General features: G+C 45.4%; 1 protein-coding gene across 1 annotated transcript; it reads left to right on the plus strand.

Annotated features, from left to right (window-relative positions):
- Positions 1-3,143: 3,143 nt before the first annotated feature.
- On the plus strand, positions 3,144-22,013 carry LOC132247628 (leucine-rich repeat serine/threonine-protein kinase 2-like). The gene is made up of 10 exons (XM_059720214.1): positions 3,144-3,641; positions 4,489-4,676; positions 7,375-7,529; positions 8,924-9,070; positions 9,775-9,966; positions 15,067-15,213; positions 15,527-15,627; positions 15,795-15,985; positions 17,301-17,461; positions 21,787-22,013. The coding sequence occupies exons 1-10, from the start codon at positions 3,633-3,635 to the stop codon at positions 21,981-21,983; spliced, it is 1,488 nt and encodes a 495-aa protein (XP_059576197.1). The 5' UTR covers positions 3,144-3,632; the 3' UTR covers positions 21,984-22,013.
- Positions 22,014-24,403: the final 2,390 nt, after the last annotated feature.

The following is a 24,403-nucleotide window of genomic DNA, read 5'->3' on the forward strand; positions in this document are numbered from 1 at the left end:
TCTTCTCAAACACTTAAAGTTTTTCCCCTACCGCATATTCCAGAAGCTCTTGGTACTACAGTTGGCTGCCTATGTTTAGACTTTATTAAGAATCAAAACCAGTTAGAGGGAAAACAGAGAAATTGTATGTATTGTAGGCATTCTCTGAAAAGAAAATCATGAAGAAACAGGTTGGAAATCAAATGTAAAGTGATACAGATATTAAATAGGGAGCCCAAAGCTTTCAATTTACCAAGTATTTAAGTTGTAATGACTTCCTACCAATCAAACAACAGATTACCAACCAGGTGAGTAGTTTGTGAAGCTAAAATAGGGCTCACAATTTATTTTCTAAAGTCAAGATAGATTGTCTTTTGTTACTGTTGATGTGTGTCAAAAGGCATTTGGTTCAATAAAACATTAATGTTGATGCCAGGAAGGTATTTCACATCAGAAGAGAACAAGAAAAAAAGATAAAAAGGACTATAACAAAAATTACATTAAAAATTCATAGAAAAATTTGAAAGGCTGTTTTTAAACAACTGATAAGCAGATGACCCGAGCAGGGTGCAGGGCCCAGGGCAAATCAGCCTGTGCAGGACCCCGCCCTCAGATGCGAGGAAGCCGGCTGGGGGGCGAGGAGATGACGTGAAACCAGCAGCAGCATGGAGTCACCACACCACTCCTCCCGGCTCCGCGGGGTCCCCCAAAGCGTGGGGCCCAGTGCAGTCGCCCTGATTTGACCCCCTCTAGGGACGGCCCTGCTGATAAATAATACTTGCTTCAACTAATATTGCATTCAGATAAACAAGCAGAATAAAATTCTGACACATTAAACCCAGTGGTAAAATCTCATGAGCTCATAAGGCCAGCTTTGGCCCCACAGTGAGCGAGCATATGTCAGAACTATTATTTTTTCTTTTTAATTTCTAATTATTTTTCTTTTTATTTTTATTCTCTACGTTGTATATTCTTTAATTTTTTATCTTTTTTTTTTTTTTTTTTTTTTTTTTTATTTTTTTTTTTATTTTTTTATTTTTTTTTTCTATAAAATCTCATTGAGCTCAGTAAGCCAGGCTTTCCCCACAGTGACTAGTTATATGTCAGACATTACTGTTGTAGATTGCTATAAATGTCATGGATGTATGTGCTTGAAATGCATATTGGATTCTCTACTGCAGCAGTGCTCAACCTGTTTGTTCAGCAGGCTGGATGGGCAGTGCCTAGTCCATCCACAGACCAAATCCAGCCAGTAGTCCCAATCTGGCACCTGGGGCAGGCACAGGAGGCTCCATCTGGCTGTGTGGAGGGAGGCAGGGACAGCTAGCCCCATGGAGGAAGAGGGGACTTGACCCAATCTGGCAGGGAGGAGGGGACGTGACTTGGCAGCCTTGTCGGGGGGTAACCCAGTCCTAATTACCTGGGGGGGTGAGAGGGCTTGGCCCCGCCCTTATCCAGCCATTGGAGGGGCATGACCTGACCCTAATCCAGCTGTGGGGAGGAGGCGGTGTGTCCCGGCTCTGCAGGAGGGAAGGAGGTGTGCCCAGCTCCAGCCCACTGCTTGGGTTTGGGTATTTGGCAAGGGGGAGGGCATCAGTCTTAATTGCCACCGCTCCCCCACTACGAAATTTTCTGACCTGTGGGGAGCCCATTGGGCCTGATATAATGGCTCTGTGGCCTGAATTGGGCCTGAAGGCCAGAGGTGAGCACTCCTGCTCTATTGTGAGCCTTTCAGTGACAAACTATCCAGCAATCATCCACACTGTGCAACCCATGTTTTCTTCCTGAATCATTTCCACCTGTGAAGAGAGCTAATCACATGGACCAACTCTTTGCCCTTGTACCAGGATGAATTAAAGACCTGGAGAAAAAGAGTGCTTTCTCTCAACTATTATCAGACATTAAGAGCCTCAGTCCTGTTTCCCAAATTATTTAGGTCATGCCTTCCCCAAAGTCCATTTAAAGTCTAATTTTTCAGGGAACTGAACACCTGCTATCTGCTAAGTTGACAACTTCAACTTTATTTCTAGTGAGGTACTAGATTTTTATCCATGCAACAAATAGTTTCTTTTTATCTTAAATAAGAGCTTATCATTAGGCTTTAATTCTCTGTTTACTTTTCCATATGAATGCATTATGAAATCATTTTTCTTTGGGTTATAATTTTTTTCTTTGTTATATAGATACTAGTAAATTGCCCATCAAGAATGATGGGGGGGTGGGCAGGACAGAGCACCACCACTGCCACCCTGCCTCCCAGGAATGGGGCCATCTCCACCTGCCACTGCCTCACAGGAACAGGGTGGGGGGAAGCTTGCCCCTCCATTCCCTTCCACCAACACCCCACAATGCTGCGCCTCCAAGGAGCAGGGCTGGGAAGGGTGCAGTGGGGGGCAAGGCCAGCAGCGCTGGCCTTGCCCCCCACTCTATCCCCCACCAACATGGCAGCACTCTGCAGAGTGCTCTGTCTGTACAGAGCACTCTGATTGGTTATTTCAATAAGCATTGTGATTGGCTGCTGAGACAACCAATCAGATTACTCCAAGAGCATTATGGACGGGCACACACACACAGTCAGATGGATTAAGCCCTTTATATATAAAATTCCTATTGTAGTTTATATAGTTATTGTTCATTTTGCGCGTCTTTAAAAAGTTGTGGTTAACTATTAAATAACTCCCTCTTATGTTCTGTTGATATTGGTGCCTGTGCTCTGGGATAAGTCAGCCTTCTGCTTAAATGACATCTTGGTGGTATCAATCTGTAATTTATTAAGAAAACTAACTAAATTAATTCTAAGATTATTATTCATAATTATACAGATCAGAGACCAGCCAGTAGTAGGACAGTTAATCCCAGACAGTTATCTGGAGCTGGAGAAGAGAATTTATTTGAACGTAAAAACGTCCAAAGCGAATTTCCTGTGATTGATCAGAAGCGATTATTAGAACTGGTGCAAGAAAGCCAGTTACAGCTGGATGAAAATGACTTCCTCATGCAATTCACTTTCTGATGAATCAGGTAGTATATTTTCTTCCTTGTGTGATGTTAGGTTTTAGACTTGTTAGCAGACAAACTTATTTATATTGTTGTTCACAGGATTACCATAACATGGTGGGCTGATACGTTAGTCTAATTTAAGGTTTCATTTTGTTATCTTAGAACCTAAGAGAACAAAACTCTGTGAAGGATTATGCTGTTAACAGTTTACATCTTTTAATTCCCTTTGAAAGGAATAAACCAGATGGATAGAAAACAGGATTTAGGAGAAAAGATAAGAATAGTAGACAAGCTTGTGAGTAGGACAGCATTTATAAATTTTAACTGCTTATTTCAGAATACAAACTGAGTGATTAAGGATGCTTAAAACAAAATAATAATCAACACTGAATCTTTACTGAAGAAAGGAATAAATCAGATTATGAACATAAACATGGCACTTGGAAATAAACTGACTCGACTCCAATCCTTTGAGTTACGTTCATCAAAGATAACACACAGTTGAGCACCTAAAACCAATGTTGTTTTATACGAATGTTACATGATCTTCTAATTTATAGTTTCTTGGCATAGGTGTACTGCTACATTTTCAAGACCCAGCACTCCAGCTAAGAGATTTGTATTTTGTGGACCCAAAGTGGCTCTGTAAAATAATGGCACAGGTTAGTTTCTTGTAACTTTTTTATAACCCTTGATACAGCGCTTTCCTGCATCCCCAGCTACTGTAGCTGACCTGGCCTCTTCTTTCCTCATTTCTTCCCAATATCATGACTCACTTCTCCCTTCACCCTTTACTTCTGCTTTGGACTTAATTACTTCTTCCTGTTCCCTTTAGTCATTATGTCCCAGTGCCCCCTTTATCTATTTTGTTACTTCTGTCTTATACTCCTCGCCCTGCAGTGACTAGCAGAACACAGATAAAATATGGAGGTTAGAGATGGGATGTAGCATAATCCTCTAGTATATTGTTAGAAGTTGAAGTGAAGACTGGAGGTCTGTACTGTAGCAATAATAATGACCTGAAATGGAAGGAGAGCAGGAAAGAATGGTAATTAGGCTTTGGAGAAGATGAAGGAAGGGGGTGGGTGGGGGTTTCAGACCTGGAAACAGGTAAGAAAAGGGCCTGTGGAAACAGTTCAGCTGGAAAGCATCAACCACTACTTCAGTAGTTTGGAAAAGATCCAAATTTTTGGATGGTTGTTCAGATTTCCAAATCTTTGAGAATTAACCTATCACTAATTAACATTCAAAATAATTTCCCATATGCTAGGCAGCATGCAAGTCACTAATGTACACGAAGACACTACCGTGCATGGATAGGAATTTAAATAAGATCATGAGAAGTGCTTGTTCACTGCTAGTTCCCTGTCCTCAGCTGGCTTATCCTGCTGAAATGTGGAGTTCTACAATGAACAGGAATATGACTTTTTTCTAATTAATCGTATGTAAAATAGTTCAGAAAGCTAAATTTGTTTGAAAAAATGCAATCCAGTTTTGGTTTTTTTTAAGATTTTGACAATGAAGGTGGAAGGCATTTCTAAATACCCTAAGGGAATTATAAAACGTTCAGATGTGGAAACATTTCTTTTGAAGAAGAGCAGATTTCCTAAGATATATATGTCACAATACTTTAAGCTTCTGGAAAAGTTCCAAATTGCATTACCATTAGGAGAAGATCAACTACTTATTCCAAGCAGGTAAACAAAGAGCTTAAACCACATATGTGCTAGGAAAAAATATAAAGATTAGAAACTGATATTCCTGGGTATTCTGATATTTTTAGGTACTTCATGCCAAAGCAAATTGTCGCAAATAATCAAGATTTTGCTTGCTTTGTTACCAGGGGTCCGTGCTTTCCATTCACTGTGGAAAAACGCAGGTTTTTTCCTTTTAAGGAGAAAAGCACAGACTTTCTCCTTAAATCAGATTTTCTCTTTTAAAGGAGAAAAAAGTGGGAAATGGCAGGTTTCCTCCTGCAGCCTGGCAGAGTTCCAGCCTGCAAGGGGCAGCTTAGAGCTACAAGGAGTGGGAGGAGGGCAGTTGCATGCACACATGCACGTAGCAGCTAGGCAGCATGGAGAGCAGTTCCCTGCAGGTAAGTGGCGGGGGGGGCAGACTAAAGCCCCCACAGTGAGGGAGGGAGGGAGTGGGCAGGACTGGGGCTGGGAGTGCTGCCCAAATGGGCGGGGGGGCAGGGGCTGGAATGCATGGCCACGAGGCCCGGTTAAGGAAGCAGGGCAAAGCAGCATATTAGGGGCCATGAGCAGATTACCAGGGGCCAGCAATGGGGCTGGTCCCCCACTGTTATCTAAGGTTACCATATTTCCAGGTCCAAAAAAAGGGACACCTGTCACATGGGACGGGGGGGCAGTGACATGCTGGTGCCCTGCCCCTGCCTATTCTGTTGCCTCTCACTGCAAAACCACAGAGCCCCCAGCCCTGCTGCTGCCCTTCATTCCCTTTGCATACACCCCAGCCCTGCCAATACCCCTCACTCCCAAACTGCAGTACCCTGCCCACCTGGGCCATGATTTCATAGATTTTGTAGACATTAGGGCTAGAGGGACCTTGGAAGATCATAAAATCCAGCCCCCTGCCCCAGGGGTAGGAAGTCAGCTGGGGTCAAATGATCCCAGCAAGATAAACATCCAAATATTTTTTAAAAGAGTCCAGAGTTGGGATTTGCACCACCTCTGCAGGGAGTCAATTCCAGGCCTTGGGGAGCTTGGACGATAACCAGGGCAGGTCAAGGACCAAAGACTTCATCTCAGAGTCCTTTATACCAGAGTTTGTCAGCTTATTGCCCCTCACTCCTGATCTGCAGCGCCCCCCACCCCCATCCCTGCTGGTGCCCCTCACTCCTGACCCACAGCCCCCTGGTGCTGCCAGTGCCCCCTGCACTCCCAAACCACAGCCTCCTGCCCCCACCAGCCCTGCCAGAGGGGCCCCAGCTGTCCCTGTCCTGACCAGCCAGATCCGCACAGTGGCTCTGATTCATGCAGGAATCAGCAGAGTGTGTCGGGCCCCAGCAAGGGCTGAAGGGAAGAGGAGGGGTAGCTTGTGGCACCTCCAGCCCTGGGATGGGGCTGCTGCACTGGGCCAGGCAGCCTGGCCATGGCCCCCCTCCCCCCTTCTTCCTCCTCTCCCCCGGGCAGCATCTCCTGGCCACTCATCCTCTGCGAGCACAGAGCACAGGCATTAGCCTCTGTGCTGCCTGGTGACTGCAGAGTTTCCTGCTGCCCTCAGAGGGCCCTCACCCCCTGCTCTTTTCCCTTGCTGCCCCACCCCCCGCTGCCCTGACCAAATGTATGGGATTTAGCTTGGGTGCAGGGGGAGGGCGATCGGAGGCAACAGGGAGCACCACATGGGTCTGCAAGCACCTCTGCAGCTGCAGGCATGTACATCTGCTCCCTGCTGCCTCCAATGACCCTTTTGCTGCTCCTACCAGAGGAGGAAAGTAAAATCCCAGACATTCAGGCAGATTTAAAAAACCTGCCCCAATGGATATCAGAGGGCTTCAAAAGAGGCACAGCCAGGAGGCTGTGGGTGGGAAGCAATGGGCACCAGCAGGGCTGGGGAGCTGTGAGTCAAAGGTGAGGGGCTACCGGCAGGGCCAGGAGGCTGTGGGTCAGGAGTGAGGGGCACTGGTAGGGCCAGGGGGAACTGTAGCTAGGGAGAGAGGGCACCAGCATATCAGGGCTGCTCAACTCCACAAAGCAGCAGAGGGGACAACTGCAGCTGGACCCATGTCCTGGTGAGCAAAGGGGGCAGGTGGAGCTCTGATTTTTCTATGATAAAAACATGAAAATCAAATGCCAAAATATATAGGATTTGAAATATATAGTATTTAGAATTTATTTTATTAAAATGATTAAGGCACTGGTAGGCTTGCAAATTGCTTTAAAAATAGTAAATATATCAATAAAACATTGTGTTCAACTGATACCGGTAAATATAGTGGCATTTCATTTCAATCACAGAAAAACAGATTTTGGGGGATTTCATCAGAGAATTTGGGATTTTTAGCAGACAATTTGCAATTTTTAAACAGAAAAAACCAGGATCCCTGTTTATTACAGTGCATTTCTTTACATATATATGTTAAACTGACCTTGTGGAACAGACGTCAGCAAGGTTTTGAGCCCAGCCCAGCCCACACTGCCACTTCTCCCCTTGCCCAGCCATGGTGTGGTGCAGTCATGCAAAGTCTTCTCCCTTCCCCCCTGGCCTGGCCACAACACTTGCAGGCCACTCTGTCTCGCTGCCTGAGCTGTGACATACACAGACCTCCTCACGTGACAGCAGGACAAGGGAAGCCCCTGGATCCATGTAATTATTAAATTTGGAAAAAGTAACGTATGAAATATTGGAAGATATTTTTCTTGTTTCTTCCAGTTTGTCTGATCACAGACCTGTTATAGAGCTTCCCCACTGTGAAAACTCAGAAATCATCATTAGACTGTATGAGATGCCGTATTTTCCTATGGGATTCTGGTCAAGGTTGATCAACAGGTTGCTCGAAGTATCTCCTTACATGCTGTCAGGAAGAGGTACTGATATTTAATTTCAGAAGTAATAGTGTGTGAATTTACTTTGATCACCTTGTTTTACCTGTCTGAATTCCAGTCCTTTCCAGCCCTGCAGTTTTGCCTTTGATTTATTGCTGTCCATTTTAGGAATATAAGAAAAGAATGGCTATTTACAGATCTTAGGGATACCCTATGGCTCTGCTTAGGTTGACTCTGCAAGTGGAGCATAATTAGTCACTTGCTTTCTTGTACCTCCCCTTCTGTAGGCAAGATATAGAAGGAATACTTGCATTTAGGCAATACTCATGTTAGCTTCTGCAAAACTATCAGGAAAGAGTAAGGAGGAAGCAGGGCCACAGTCTTCTCATACTCCACATTTGCCAGCAGAGCTGGATGAGTACCAAAAAGGAAAGGACATTGTATTGAGTAATGCAGTTGCTGCTCTTCTCCATGACTCCAGATCTCCAGGAAATATTGTTTCTATTGTGACATGTCACGTGGCTTTCCTGCTAAGACAGTATGCTTCCCCATAATTCTCAATGTAGGCTTATGGCTTTATGACAGAATTCAGCCCTTAATGGGAAAAGAACTGGATAGGTAACATATCCTCTGAGCCTCATTTTGGAGAATGTCTATACTTGGACACCCATTTCCTTTAAGGAGTTCCCCCACTGGGCTGCAGGTTGGCAGGTAGCCAGCTCCTTTCTCCCTTCCCCCCTTAAAAAATCTGGAGACTTTTATCAGAGGTGTTTTTCATTTTTTTCGTTCTCTTCCTGGTCTGGAGCAGCCCCCATTTTTAATAATGATAATTCACTTCACTTTTAAATGTTTATTTTTAAAAATGTGATTTGAAGAACATTTAGATACAATTAGATAAAGACTACCTTAGCATTAGCCTCTTTGCTAACATTCTTCAAATGGGACTTAAACCTCTCTGCTGTTTTAGCCCTTGGTCTCTGTCATGTGAGCACAGGCTTTCAGTTGCATCATATGAAATGCTGATTATGTAATGCATACAAATCTAGTCGTGAAAAAATTAAGGATACCAGGCTTGCTTTATTTATTGCTTAAGACATTTTAGATTGAACCTATGGATTTTATACTGAACTTATGGATCTGTACTTAAAGACTTGTGCATTGTTTGCATTCATCACCTACTACATGACATATGAGTTGATTCTATATTTAGTATTATTTAATATGCCTTACTGGAGTGATAAAAGACATTAAAAGTGTGGGGGGAACACTACACCAGGAAATAATGTAGTCGTTACTTTTGCTTATGTTATATAAACATGAATAACTATGTACATTTATAGGTAGATGCTTAGAATAACATGTTTTGCAGTAATTAGCACAATTTACACCATTCATATTAGAAGTCTAATTTTGATTCTTAAGTTTGTTTTTCCTAGAACGAGCTCTTCGTCCTAATAGAATGTATTGGAGACAAGGTATCTATCTGAATTGGTCTCCTGAAGCTTACTGTCTGGTGGAATCAGCAGTGTTTGACAACAATCCAGACAGCTTTTTGAAAATTACAGTTCCTTCTTGCAGAAAAGGTTAATTACTTCTAAGTCTGGTTTTGCTTTTGTTTAAATAAACCAGTGGTGCTCAACCTTTTTTCCCAGTGCACTGGTGTTGGGATGGGGAAGGTGGGCACCATTTGGCCACACACAAGGCGATGAGAGGCAGCCCAGTCTCAACCCAGCTGCTCAGGAGAGGGGAGTATGGCCTGGCCCCACAGTGGAAAGGGGGCATGGCTTGACACTGCATTGGGAAGGGGGCATGGCCTGGCCCCTCAGTGGGGAGGACGGGGCATGGCTTGGCCCACAGGGGAAAGAGGACATGGCTCAGCCCTGTGGGGGGAAGGGGGAATAGCCCTGCAGTGCAGGGCTTAGGGTTTGAGAATTTGGTTGTGGGAGGGTGGCTGTATTAATGGCTACCCCTTCCCTGTTGCCAAATTTCCTGTCATGTGGGGAGTCCTATGGACAAGATGGCATGGCTTTATGGGCGGCATTTGGCCCAAAGCGCCGGAGGTTGAGCACCCCTGAATTAAAGCATGGTGCTTTGGTGTGCTTTTCTTTTACCATTCAGAATCTGCAGTATGTCTTTATGGGGATGGTTTAATCAGGGAGGATTCTGCTTTGAGCAGAGGTCTAGACTAGATGACTTCATGAGGTCCCTTCTAGCCCTGCTTTCCTATGATCCTAGAGTATAGGTATGATAGACCAAGGCTCTGATCACCTTTTCTGGCTTTCTGTAGGTTGTATCCTTTTGGGGCAAGTTGTGGATCACATAGATTCTCTTATGGAAGAGTGGTTTCCTGGCTTGCTGGACATAGATGTATGTGGTGAAGGGGAAACACTGTTGAAGAAATGGGCTTTGTACAGCTTTGAGGATGGTGAAGAGCACCAAAAAATACTACTCGATGATTTACTTAACAAAGCTGAAGAAGGTAATGTTTTATTTAAGCTATTTTGAGGTACCTGTATAAAGGTGTATATGTAATATCCACTGTCATAGTATTTAGGAATTTCATATTATTTACAAGGATGTAACTAAAATAAGCAATGCCATCTTCACAGTATGGTGCAATAGCCAGTACTTGTTTAGTTCTAGTGCCTTCTATACACTGAGACCAGATCAGATTGCGGATAATACTGTGTACTCTGGGGCACAGGCAGGGCAAGCTCCTGGAGTGCGCCAGAATGCTGACCTCTGGGGAGCCAGAGAGGGGGCAGAGTCTTACCTTCCCCATCGCTCTCTGCACTCTGACAGCTGTAGCAGAATAAGCACAGGCAGCTACAGATAAGAAGCAGGCTTAGCAGAAAAAACCAGAATGCCCCCTTTGTTCTCTGGGAGACTTTGCTATGGCACATACATCCCTGCACCTCCCAGCTGTTATCAGATTTGCCCATCACTTTGGGGTGCGCTCATTTATTAGGGATACGTTTCTAGGGTTTTTGTAATTCTATCAATGTGTGCTGCTTGTGTACTGGTGTTTCTATACGGAGCTGTATGTCTCCCTTCTACAAGTCCTTACCCCTAATGGAGCTATCTTGCAGGACTGTTTCAGTGGGGCTGGGTTCCTCCTGTGCAGTCAGACACAAGCACACAAGTGAACAGAATACCTCTGAATCAGGCTGGGTGTCCAGCTGACACCCTCATGGGCCAGCATTCAGTTCATAAGGGTACATCTGAGCCAAACTAGGTCAATCAGCGTATACAAGCTGATCCCCTTATGTGTTTCAAACTCAGCACATCCCAATCTTGTGCCCTAACTGTCCTAGTAGTGGTAGCCTCTTGCTGAGCAGACCCCACAGTGTTTCTGGGCTTCACAGGGATCTTTAGCTTAGGTAAAAGAAGCGTTGCTGCAGAGCAAGTGGGGAAGGAAAAGTAGAGAAGGAAAATTATACCCAGTTACTACCAGTTTGACTATAAAAGTTATTTATTGCTGAGTATATGAAATGTATAATGGTATTAGTAATAACAGACATGCAAAGGAAAACAATCAAAACAATTACAATACTACCTTGGTTTCACTAAGTATTTGGGGAAACTTAGCTCAAGCTTAACTAGATTCATAGATTCATAGATGTTAGGGTCGGAAGGGACCTCAATAGATCATCAAGTCCGACCCCCGGCATAAGCAGGAAAGAGTGCTGGGTCTAGATGACCCCAGCTAGATACTCGTCTAACCTCCTCTTGAAGACCCCCAGGGTAGGGGAGAGCACCACCTCCCTTGGGAGCCCGTTCCAGACCTTGGCCACTCGAACTGTGAAGAAGTTCTTCCTTATGTCCAGTCTAAATCTGCTCTCTACTAGCTTGTGGCCATTGTTTCTTGTAACCCCCGGGGGCGCCTTGGTGAATAAATCCTCACCAATTCCCTTCTGTGCCCCCGTGATGAACTTATAGGCAGCTACAAGGTCGCCTCTCAACCTTCTCTTGCGGAGGCTGAAAAGGTCCAGTTTCTCTAGTCTCTCCTCGTAGGGCTTGGTCTGCAGGCCCTTGACCATACGAGTTGCCCTTCGCTGTACCCTCTCCAGGTTATCCGCATCCTTCTTGAAGTGTGGCGCCCAGAATTGCACGCAGTACTCCAACTGCGGTCTGACCAACGCCCTATAGAGGGGAAGTATCACCTCCCTGGACCTATTTGTCATGCATCTGCTGATGCACGATAAAGTGCCATTGGCTTTTCTGATGGCTTCGTCACACTGCCGGCTCATGTTCATCTTGGAGTCCACTAGGACTCCAAGATCCCTTTCCACCTCTGTGCCACCCAGCAGGTCATTCCCTAGGCTGTAGGTGTGCTGGACATTTTTCCTCCCTAGGTGCAGCACTTTGCATTTCTCCTTGTTGAACTGCATCCTGTTGTTTTCTGCCCACTTGTGCAACCTATCCAGGTCTGCCTGCAGCTGTTCCCTGCCCTCCGGCGTGTCCACTTCTCCCCATAGCTTTGTGTCATCTGCAAACTTGGACAGAGTACATTTCACTCCCACGTCCAAGTCGCTGATGAAGACTAATACCATTCAGGTTCAGAAATCTATGCCTAGAGAGAAAAAAGAAAGAGAGAGAGCTGGGGTCTCACCAGTCCAAAAGCACTCAGGTTCCAATGCTGACAGGTAAAGTTCTTAGCACATTCCTTGAAGGGAGATGATCTGTTTCTTCCAGCTTCTCAGGAACAATAGCGGATGGTGTCGGAGAGATTTTTTTTCTCTTGAAGCACACCGTTTACTACTTCTACAGCTTTTTATACCCTCAGTTTAACTTCTTCAAAGCATTCTTTTAATTGTGTAAGCAGTTGTCTTTTCTATTAACAAGGGGTTATCTGCTTCAGAACATCTCAAGAAACTGATTAACAACCAGGAAAAACATAAGTTTTTAAGGAGTAACCAGACACTCAGGAGCCATTCTTATGGATTGCAGATATACTTGATGGGATACCTCATTGTTTCTTCTCAGATAGTTTGCAGCGTCAGGGTTTTGTATTTTTACCTGTTGTGAATAAGCCTCAGCTTAGCATGACTTTTCCATATCTTACTGTAGTCTTTTAACAGACTTAAGTGGATTATTGGAGTGTTCATAGACTGTGTGGGGAGGACTTCCACCAGTCATCCTGGGAAAAGTATAACAGCATTTGTGGTCAGGGCTCCAACGGGCTGGACGCTGTGATGAACCCTTTGCCATTGTTCAAATGTTGCCAATACCCGCTTTGGCTTTGTCTCTTGCCTCAGCATTCCCTAACCCGGCAACCGAGTTTTAGTCAATCAAGTTTAAATAGACCTCCCTTAGTGGGACCGGGGAATGTACGGCCCAAGATGCCTATTAAACTTTACTTCTGCTTAGTTCTGGTTAGATGAGGTGTATGTGTGGAGGAGGAAATAGAAACGGTCCTTTGTAAGTCCAGTAAACTGGGTGCCGGGGCTCCCTCAGGAACACAGAGCTGACAGGTAACACAGCAATAAAAGCTGGGCAGCCCTGCATCCTGTAGTGCATGCAGGGGCAAGGGGGTTGAACTGAATGAATTCCCTCCCCAGGAGTTTTGCCCCAGGAGGTGCAACTGCACCCAATAGAGTATCTGGGGGGTGAGCGAACAGGGAACTAAAAACATCCTCTAGGAAATGTGTGCTGCTGTGGTGGTGCAGCTGTTATACAAGGATCCTCCCCCTCAGCTGCAGCAGTCCTGCTGTAGCCCCATACACTAAAGAGCAAGGGGCTACCCAGCATCTATGGCTGGGTGACACGGTGCTGTGCCTGGGTGGTGGGGATGGGGCAGATGAAATTCTAGTGCCCTCTCTGAGTTGGTGCCCATGTCGGGTGCCCTGCTGTGACAGGTCGTCACTCTGGGCCGCCCTAAAATGTGGCCCACACACCTGTCTCTGGGGCAACTGCCCACCTACTCGCCTGCCATGCCTTGATCTTAATTAATTAATTAGTATTAATTAGCGGGAGGCTGCCCTTATACTGCCCCACCGCTAGGGGGCGCTATCTGTGGCTCCTCTTCCTCCCCTACACCGCAGTCCACACCTCGCCGATGTAACTCAGGTCTATCACTGTTTCGGCCCCTTCCTGTTCTCCCTGGGCCTTCCTTCCTTGGATGCACTCCCTCCAGTGCCAGGGCTCTCTCCAGCCCCGTCTTGCTCTGTGCCCTTTTCTCTGGGGCCTTAACTACAATGCTGCCCCCTATCTGGGGCTCACGGTGCCCAACTTGGGCTTCCCAATAATGCTGCCCTCTCCTGGGGCTCTCCTTGCCCACACTGGGACTTCTCAATAATAAATACTGCCCTGTCCAGGGGCTCTCCGTGCCCCACTTGGGCTTCCCACTATCGTTGCCCCCTATCCGGGGCTCGCTGTGCCCAACTTGGGCTTTCCAATAATGTTGCCCCCTTTCTGGGGCTCTCCGCACCCGCACTTGGGCTTCTCAATAATTCGGTCCACTTTCTGGGGCTCACCGTGCCCAACTTGGGCTTCTCCATAGTGTTGCCTCCTTTCTGGGGCTCCCCATGCCCACACTTAGGCTCCTCAACAGCGCCCCCTTTCTGGGGCTCGCCACGCCCGCTCTGGGGCTTCTCAATAGTGCCCCCTCTCTGGGGCTGGGGTCTATGTACCCTGTACGCTGCGCCCCTACCGGCGCTGGGGTCCCCACGCTACTGTGGGTCCCCTATGAGGCCTCCTCCAACCCCTAATAGCCTCACCCAAACCACCAGTGTAATAAACAACAACAACCTTGAGCCTCCTGGCTATAACTCAAACATAAGCCACCTGGCTACAACAACATTGCTCCACTCAGGCCAAGCTGTACCTGCTGTTAGGCTTCTACCCGCATCATTACTCCAGGAGCTGCTGGCAGGGAACTGCCAGTCTGACCTCAGCCCCTGGGCCTTATGAGGGCCAGGCCCTGCCCCTTCCAGTCAGCTGACCTCCTGGTTGCCCCGGGCAACCCCCAGCTGTGCTCCTTATTCCCTGCCAGGCCCCTCTCCCTGGCAGTTTCCCCTCTCCGGGAGCAGGGCACCTCAGTGCTCTGTGACACCTGCCCTAGTTATGTTATTGCTGTGAGGTAGTGAAAAGAGCCATTCTCTTACTCAGTTATAAGGCCTAATCCTGTAGCCACTACTCTCATGAGTAACTTATGAATAATACAGTTGACGTTAGCAATGTTGATTAGACCTTGAACAACAGTAATAATTAAAACAGCAATATTAACCAAGAGATGCCACACAGTTACTAGAATTCCCTCTTCTAGGTATAGAGAAAAGCAGGGATACCTCAGTTTAGCCCTGCTTGGTACCTGTTGGCTAAACAAAAGCTGGTTTTTAAAATTGTCCACTTTACATACCATTAAAATACAGATTGTAATTATTAATGCATATAGATTATAATGGTATTCTTTTATTGCTAGTATAAGGGGTTTATGCAAAGTAAGTTTTAGGTGTATTAGTTGTATATAGAGAGAGACAGATATAGATATATTTTCACTTTGTGGAGTAGCAAGTATGCTATCCTACTCCTTTTTCAGTGCATCACATATGGTTTTCTTCTTTTTTTATCTACTTAGGTGACCTCTTAGTAAGTCCAGACCAGCCAAAATGCACCATTCCAATAGCTCAGATTGCTCCTGACCTGGTATTGACTGATTTGCCTCGGAATATCATGTTGAACAATGATGAATTGGAATTTGACCAAGCTCCTGAATTTCTTTTGGGTAAATATACATTTTAGTTTCTGCCTAATGTATGGCAACTTTGTAGAAGTTACAGGATTAAATTTTAAAATAAACTGGAAACATTTTTAATGCTTTTCCTTTTGTAAAAATTTGTTGTTATTCTAATAAAATATGACCAAATTGCAGGCTTATTTCATGGTTTTTAAATCCCAATAATATGCAACTAAGGGCTGGTTTTGCAGAACAGCCTGCTGGCACACTAGTCTATGCTTTTTTTAAAATCAGACTCTGTCAAATTGGGAAGATTTGCTATAACATTTGTAATACTCCCTTTTATTTTATTCTTGAAAAGGTGACGGTGGGTTTGGATCTGTGTATCGTGCATCTTATGGTGGAGAAGAAGTAGCCGTAAAGATTTTTAATAAGCATACTTCCCTCCGACTCTTAAGACAAGTAAGACATTTTCTCCTTTTTTTGATAATGCAACCAACATAGTGAACCATTTGGCAACTTTTAAGAACAACTTTAAGTTTAATATTGAATTTTCTTGTATGGAACACTGCAGAATTATAAATGTTATATAATATGTGCAGGATTTCACTTGATTTTACAATTTACAGGAGCTGGTGGTGCTTTGTCACCTCCATCACCCAAGCTTGGTGTCTTTGCTGGCTGCAGCAATCCGTCCCAGGATGTTGGTAATGGAATTAGCCCTAAAGGGTTCTCTAGATCGTTTGCTTCAGCAAGACAATGCAACCTTAACCAGAACACTTCAGCACAGGATAGCTCTACACGTAGCCGATGGCTTACGGTAAACATTCCTAAAATGCTCTTTTTAGCACAGAAAGATGTAGATGGCCTGAAATTAGGAAAACTTTCTCCTTCCTCTTCTTTACCTTTTCCTCTATAGAAGGCAGGGTGCTTCCCTCAGTTAAAAAAGTTGCTATACTTTCACTTTTGAATCGTTTAATAAGAAAAATATTCTTTCTGTGGATTCTTGAACCATCATATAAAATTCATTGAACTCTATTAGGTTATTTAGGATTGTTCAAAAACTACAGGAAGGATATCATTTTCTATTAAATTCGTTAGACAACTATCCATAATGGATTTATTGGTGTGGAGGACAAAAAGAATATTCTGTCAAAGACATTTAGTGGCTTTATAATTTGAGCATCTTGTGACATTTCTAACTGGTATCCTCAAAATTTTAATAAACTATAAGGCCAAATATCACATGTTCTTAATGTGCATTATGAGTGGCCTGAAGGAGAAAATGTCAAGAAGTCTAAAAAAGAGAAGTGCAGCAGATATTATTTGTTTTGATGTTTTTTGAGGAAGGAATGAACACACACATAGAAAGCATGAAGTGATGTTTTACCAACAGAGCCAGGAACCAGAACACTGCTTGCAGTCTTTCATTTTGTATTTGGTCACTTCTCTGTTTTTACTTCTTTGTTGTATGTGTGTTCTCAGTTCAGAAAGGAGTTTGCTTGAATTCTTGATTTTGCCATGTAGCTGTGCAGCCATTAAAAACATTAGACCATGTTCATTTGGCCCATTTTTTCAAATCTGTAAATGTGGAATTGTGATTCTAAAACCAGATCTGGCACACACTCTTAGGGCAAGTATAGATTAAGTGACTTTAATGCTTTTTAATAGACATCTTTCAGGAGGTCTCTTGAACTACAATACCAAATTATTTGTATACTGGTAACTGGTATTTTTTTTTAATAATTCCAAACCCACAATCCATCAAAATGATGCCGTCTTGGTTAAATGTGACCTACTGATATCAGAATGGTGAATATTTAAAAGCCTTGTTTACTATAGTATTTATGATGCATTCTGTGTATACAGGGTGGTACCAGCCTCTTCTGGGGGCAGGGAGAGGCGCTGAGCCTCTGCAGTCGAAAGGCGGGGCAGGGGGCTCCACTGCACAGGGTGGATGGCAGTGGGCTGGGGGGTGGGGGGGCGAGGCAGGGCTGGGGCGGAACTGGGAGGGGTGGCTACAAGGGGGCTAAGGCACATTTTGGGGTGGCTATAACCCCTCCCCCCCCAAGCCACCCCTGTGTATATATATATGTAATATATACAGATTTTGAATGCTTTCTATGTGTTGACAGGTATCTGCACTCAGCAATGATCATTTACCGTGATTTAAAACCTCACAATGTGCTGCTCTTCACATTGTATCCCAATGCAGCAGTTATTGCTAAGATTGCTGATTATGGCATTGCTCAGTATTGTTGCAGAATGGGAATAAAAACTTCTGAAGGCACACCAGGTATAGAAAAAGTGTTCTTGTGAACTTTTGGCATAAACAGTAATGCAAATAAACTGCAGCCTGCATCCCTGCAAACTTTAATACCTGTCCCAAGCCTGCTTCCCATTTTTTCCTTTTACAGGACTTTAATGATACCATATGACCTCAAAAAGAGTGCAAATTGAACTATTTTACTGATTTTAATTTTTTCCTCCATATAAATTTTTTACCTGAACATGCGTTCATTTTTCATGATTTTGGATTTTTTATCATAGGAAATCAGAGTTCCCATTCTCCCTTTGTTTCCCAGGATGCAAGTTCAGCTTCGGATGTCCCCCCTGCTGCTTTGCGGTGCAGGACAGCCCTGATATGCCAATGCCCTGTCCCTGCCCATACCATTGCCCTTCACTCCCAAGCCACAGCCCCCCAGCCCTGTTGGTGCCCCTCACTCCCTACCTGCTAGCCCCTGGTCCTACCAGTGATCCTCACTCTCAACCTGCAGGCCCCTGGTCCTGCCAGTGATCCTCACTCGCAACCCACAGGCCCCTGGCCTTGCCAGTGTCCCTCACTCCCAACCCACACTCCACCATCCCCCAACCCTGCTGGTGCCCATCACTCCCGACCTGTTGTTCCTTGTCCCCCTAGCCGTACTGGAGGGGGCACCCAGCTGCCAGGGCTACAGGTCCTGGCAGCTGCATCCTGCCTGGTCCTTGCTCCACAGGTGCCAGGCACAGCTGCTCAGCAGTGCCCGAGCCCTGACTGCCACGTATGGGAGGCAGTTCCTGCTGCAGCCAGAACAGAGCATGGAGCCCAGGCCTCACCTCCACTCTCCCTTGCCAGTGGTGGCACTGCCAGAGTGGAGCTGAGCAGAGCCCATAGGGGGCAGGGGAAGTTGCGCTGCAGGGCTCAGGGCTCCCCTCTCTGCGGGGACCTCCACAGCCCAGCAGGCAGGACCTGGCGTGGGAGGGTGGGGCAGGGTGGGGAAGTTGGTACCACCACTGCTGCCTCCAGAAGCCTTGTGCTGGCTGCACCTCCATGGCAAAACACCCTCTGCCTGCCTGGCAGCAATGGAGGTGGCAGCAAAGAACTATGCCCCCCCTGCTGCTGCTAGGAAGGGAGAGGACACCTTGCCTTGGTGGTGTGGCTAGCATGGGGCTCCCAAAGGCAGTGGTGGCAGCAACATCGAGGGTCTCTGCCCTCCTGTTCTGAGTCCTACCTGCTGGGCCACAGAGGTGGGCAAGCTGCAACCCCACTCTGGGCGCACAAATCTGAGGAGGCACGTGCCCCCCATGACTCCCCAATGGGTCACCTCTGGCATCCAACATGTCCCCAGGTGTGAGCACAGAGGCGGGGAGCTGGCCCCCCTGCCACCTCCCAAATGAGCCACCCATGGTTCTGTCTCACTCCCCAGCCAGGCCCCACAGCCACACATTCCCTCCTGGGCCCTGGGCACCACCCAAGCTAGGCAGCACCCCCAGCCCCTCATGCCAACCTGCCCCACTCCCTCCCTCACTGTGGCTGCCTCGATCTGCACCCTCACTTCCCCTGCATTGCCTCTTTCCCTCCCTGTCCCCCAGGTGTCACCTATAGGCCCCCCTAGACTAACCTGCAGGCAGCTGGGAGATCTGCTGTCCACTGCTGCCTGGCTTTGTTGCTGGCCATGTGCACACGCGCACACACACACACACGCACACACACGTGTGTGCACATGGTGCCCCCTGCATCCCATTCCACCTATTCCCAAGCAGGCTGGACCTCTGCTTTTAAAAGAGAAAAATCTGTGGTTTTTCCACAGCAAATGTAAAACCCAGGTTCCTGGATATTACTAAAATGAAAATTGTAAATAAAATATATACCTTATTTACTTGAGTATAAGGCAGCACTGATTATAAGATGACCCCCAACAGTTAGATTCTATATATGGAAAATGTATAAATTTGTTATAATTTTCCAGGTGTAGAGTCTAATTATTGGAGGTTTGCCTTGAATTTGTCCCTCTCCCACTGCCACAGCAGGAAGATAAATTTGGGGGTCAGGTAACTGCCTTGCCCTCTGTTCCCCAACTTTTCCTCTGTAGCCCTTTTTTTATTGTCAGACTGCTCTCCTTGAGCACATGGATGTGAGAAGCAAATTTGAAAACAGTGACCTAGAAATAAACATACCTACAGTCACTTGCATATTGGGCAATTACCATAGGTACCCATAGACTTCATTCATCCAGAATTGATGCAATTCACCTCTTTTGAAACTGCAGCTAGTTTTAGCTCAGGTACTCCATAAACATACGTTTAAGTAGAACTTCTTTACCTGCTTGTATATATTACAATTATTGTTTTAAAAAATTCATTTCCAGGGCCAAATCCATTCCAAATTAAGTTCCAAATTTCTACTCAGCAGAGCTTAATCATTCAAGTCTGTATGGTGCTACCACCAGCAAGTAATGGCGCTACCACCACCTAGTCTCACTTGCCTCTAGCCAAAGGCTGAAAGAACAAGTTAGGGGGAAAGCCGAAGAGCAAAGCCCCATCACCAAAAATAACAATTTTTTTTTTAAATGTTGTGTCTCACGCCAAATCTGTTCCAAAATCTGTTGACTGAGCAGAGCTCAATCATTCAAGTCTGTCTGGTGCTATCACCTCCTGGTATCCTACCTACCAGACTCTTCAGCCTGGGGCTTCAGATATTCCCAAATCCATGGCAGGCACCCTACATGCAAGCCTTGGTGTTCAGCTGCCCCCTAGTCTCGCTTGCCCCTAGCAAGAAGGCTAAAGGAGCAAGCTAAAGGGATTTTTTTTCCCCAAAGCCAAGACTCATGAATTACCATATAGCTCATTGGGCTGGGCCTCAGCAGAGACAACACCGTTTCAAGTCACGGTGACCCCGCAGCTCAGCAGTGCTCTGTATGTGTGTGTGTATACTTCAGATATCCCCCACAAAGGATCTATGTGCTAATTAACCCCTATTCATGACTGGAACCAGGTGTTCTTGTCATGAGTCCTGGAGTCCTCCAAAAATTGATGTGCAGATGAGGTGCAGAATAGCAGTTCCACTTTATGGAGGGCAGAGCCACACTAATCATATGCACCAGGCTGAGAGGGCAACAGAGGGATTCTGGGTAAACTGTTTTGGGCTCCATTCAGTGATGTTTGCCAGACATTTAAGGAATCATTGGAAATGGGAAAGAAAGGCACAAGTCAGCTGTGGGAGTGAAGAGGAAATTGAAAAATATGCGATGTAGTAGCTCACCATGATTTTAAAAAGAGCACTGAGGGTGACTGAGCGCAGTGGGCTGTGCCAGATGGGTTACACTATGATCAACAGCTTTTCCAGGGTGAGGCCTGTCCATTGCACGAATGCAGGGAACTTGACTGCACAATTTTGTGGGAATGGGGACTGCGTTTGCACTTTCCTGTTCTGGCTTGCTCCTTTACCCTTTAAGCTAGGAGCAAGTGTGATTTGTGGGTATCTGAACTCCATGCCTTTGGGCTAGGGGCCTGCACATAGGATGCCTGCCATGGATTTGGGGATTATCCAAAGTCCCAGACTGATAAGTCTGGGAGGGAAGAGACTTGCCCAGTGGTAGAGCCACACAGACTTGAACAATTGAGCTCAGCTCAGTTGATTTGGAATTCAGAACTAATTCAGCCTTAAGCCAATAAAGGGGGGTGGGTTCCCATCAGTATGTTTGCTCCATATTGGCCATGTGTTTTATAGTCATGCTCAATATTGGCTGCATTTAATCAGTTTTATAGTTGGTTTCCATTACTGAGCACATGATGCTTTTGGCAGCAGTTAAATGATCGATTTGTTTGTGAATGTAAGCCAAGGGGCTCCCCCCATGTTGTTTGGGGGGGGAACCTCATCTTATAAGTTGTTTTTTAACAGTCAATAATGTGAAGTTAGGATCCTGACTTTTCAGAGATACTGAGCACTCACTTTAACTGGACTGTATTTTACATAAATATTTAGGCCCCTTTGTACTGGTTGAGCAGTGAAAAATATCCTTAGCATTAAGTGAGAATCAGGCCCCTGACTTAAACTTGAGGGCATGACATCAGTCACCACATATCAAGCCCTGAGTTAAGACTTCCAGACTTTCCCTTCTTTTTCAGTATTAATCTAATAGTACAGAAGCTTACTAGCTGCCTTACAGCTTAGTGCATTTGTACTGTCCTGGTATCTTCTGTGACTTTCAGCATGTGGACCACTGCCAGTTCAGAAATAGCATGTAATTTTCAGTTAGCTTCTTGTGACATTTTTCATCAAGAAGTATTTATTCTTAAAAGGACAGACAGGACTGTAGCCTGGCATGGATCATAACTATTAATGAATGATTCATTTTTCAGGATTCCGAGCACCGGAGGTTGCCAGAGGAAATGTTATTTACAATCAGCAAGCTGATGTTTATTCATTTGGCTTGCTTCTTTATGACATTTTAACAGCAGGCGGTAGAATAATGGAAGGCATGAAGTTTCCAAATGAATTTGATGAGTTAGCAATCCAGGGAAAATTACCAGGTATGTCATGTTTCTTCATGATTTAGTGCCAGAGAATAGAGATCGCCATCCTGACCCATGGAACCCATGCATTGAATGTTGTTTCTGTTGCTGGTCTTCAGTGGATGATGCAATGCAACAGTGAGAAGTTTTTAAAATATTTTAATAATTATTTGCAGTTTTCAGCAGCCCTAGGCTTGGAGACATTGTCCCACATCATCCCTACTGTATTGTATTGGAGATAAAACAGGTTGCGGGATCAGGTTGGTTCATTGTGTAAAGAAAACGGGGATTATGTACACTTGTCATTAAATTAGACCAGGTGAATCGAAGAACTGTAGTCTGCACCTTTTTACACCAGGTCTAAAGAGATGTTTGTATTATGATCATGATGCACAAAAAAAAGGGAAGCAAAAATGGGAAGATGTTTCTAAAATTTTAAAATCTTAGGGTATGTGTAGATGAAACAGGGGCCCTAAATTGAAGTGGTGGGTTTTAAAAAACACCACTTCAATTTAGGGCTGATTAAATCCCCATGTCATGCAAACACCCCGCTGACTTACCTGCCTCTCTGGTGGGGGAGGGGAGGGCGAGCTGCCAGTGGGCAGAGCGGTCCCTGGGCTGCAGGGGTTGGGGATGGTGCTTCCCTCTGCGGCAGCGACAGCCCCCGCCCCAACGCCGGCACCCGCCCACAGGCAGGAGATCAGGCTCTCCACTTTTCTTGGGCGGAGACTGCTTTCCCAAGCTGCTGCCAGGCTGCCTGCAGGGCTTTCTGCAGTTCCTGCAGAACTCGAAAGAGTTATAGTATGCTGCACCCCGAGTAATTTAAGGCACATTACGCTGCTGAATTTCCTACAGCAACTGGAATTAATGTGCAGTGTGCCGCCAAGGTGTGCGAACACCAACACCACTAAAGCGGAGCAAAAGCATTTAGCCCGCTTTAAAGTGTCGTGCACACGCCTCTCATTTTGTCTACACATGGCCTTAGTGTCATTCTCTGGCAAGGAGTCAAGTCTAGACAACGAGAACAGGAACCCATATTCACTGAGGAAAGTTTTGGCTGCTGTGGAAGACTCTGCCACTTTCTTAGAAAGGATCCCTGCCCATCTTTCCCTATCTAATTGTCACACTCTGGAAAAAAGACTGCACAGACTGAGCTAGAGTCAGTTGGACAGCATGCTGTTTCTAGAGAGAGCAACTGGTGTGCCTTGTAAAGAACTAGCTCTGCTTATTAGGGACGAGTACTAGTAGCTTGGAAGACCATGGATTGTTCTTGGCAAAGTACTGCAGTAGGTTGCCACTTCTTGCTGCAGGTTGCAGTACTCAGCTAACTTGAGCAAATCTCCTCTATTGTTGTCCCAGTTGCACCAGGCATCTACCAGATGAGATAATCCATTGCCCTGTGTCCCCAGTGGCTTCAACCATAACCCTGGTAAGGGAGGCTGATGGGTACACGTTGCCTTAAGGGTGACCCAGAGACTGCAGTAGCTAGAGAGTACTTGTCTCACTATTACCCTAACAGTTAAAACTGTCCTACTGCTGGAAGCATTTGAACATCATACCCATAGTCTTTCAAGAATTAAGAAAATCACACGATGTCATGAAGGGGTCCCTGATAGAAAAGGTGAGAACACCTTGCCCAGTAAGGATAGTCATGTGCGACAGGTGACTCCTGACCATCAGAAGAGAGCAGTCAAAGTGGCAACATGGAATGTGAAGACTCTGCATGAAATTGGGAAATTGGATAATGTCAAGCATGAAAGATCAATATTCTGAGTCTGTGTGAAACACATTGGAAAGAGACTGGAATTACTGTTTGAGGAGATGTGAAGTTCATCTGTTCAGGAGGTCAGATGCATGAAAGAGGAGTTGGGTTGATTTTGGATGAAGAAACCTCAAAATGTTTGAATGGTTTTGGGGCAATATCTGATAGTGATGCTTGTGAAAATAAAGGCTAACCCTTTCAACATTGCAAGTCTATGCACCAACAACTGAAAGTAGGGAAGGGGACATTGATAGTTTCTGTGAAGACCTTGATAAAGGAAAAAAGCAATGTAAACCTCAAGAAGTGGTCATAGTGAGGGGAGATCTAAATGCAAAAGTTGGGTGTGAATGAGTGGATAATATTGTTGGACCTCATGGACTTGGAGAGAAAAATGAAAGAGAAGAGAGATGGATTGATTAGTGTGTTGCAAATGATCAAGTCATTATGAACACGTGGTTTGAACGTCACCTGAAAATAAGGTTATACATGGAAAAGTCCTGGAGATGATGTTAGAAACCAAATTGGTTACATCACCATCAACAAAAGATTCAGGAATGCAGTTCAACAATCAAAAACTTTTCCAGGACCTAACTGTGGAAGTGATCATGTACCTGTAGTATGCATCATCAAGATAAGGTTGAGGAAACTTAAGAAACCAAAAGCAACAAAGAAGCTGGATTATTCTAATGGAAAAAGGTCTGA

Source organism: Alligator mississippiensis, unplaced genomic scaffold (genome assembly GCF_030867095.1).
Source record: "Alligator mississippiensis isolate rAllMis1 unplaced genomic scaffold, rAllMis1 scaffold_199, whole genome shotgun sequence".
NCBI classification, from domain to species: domain Eukaryota; kingdom Metazoa; phylum Chordata; order Crocodylia; family Alligatoridae; genus Alligator; species Alligator mississippiensis.

Bases quoted from the DNA above. Each gene is read 5' to 3' on its own strand.
- LOC132247628 (XM_059720214.1), top strand. The intron at 9,967-15,066 runs GTAATGTTTTAT...TTATCTACTTAG, and splicing joins ACTTAACAAAGCTGAAGAAG to GTGACCTCTTAGTAAGTCCA. The intron at 17,462-21,786 runs GTATAGAAAAAG...TTCATTTTTCAG, and splicing joins AACTTCTGAAGGCACACCAG to GATTCCGAGCACCGGAGGTT.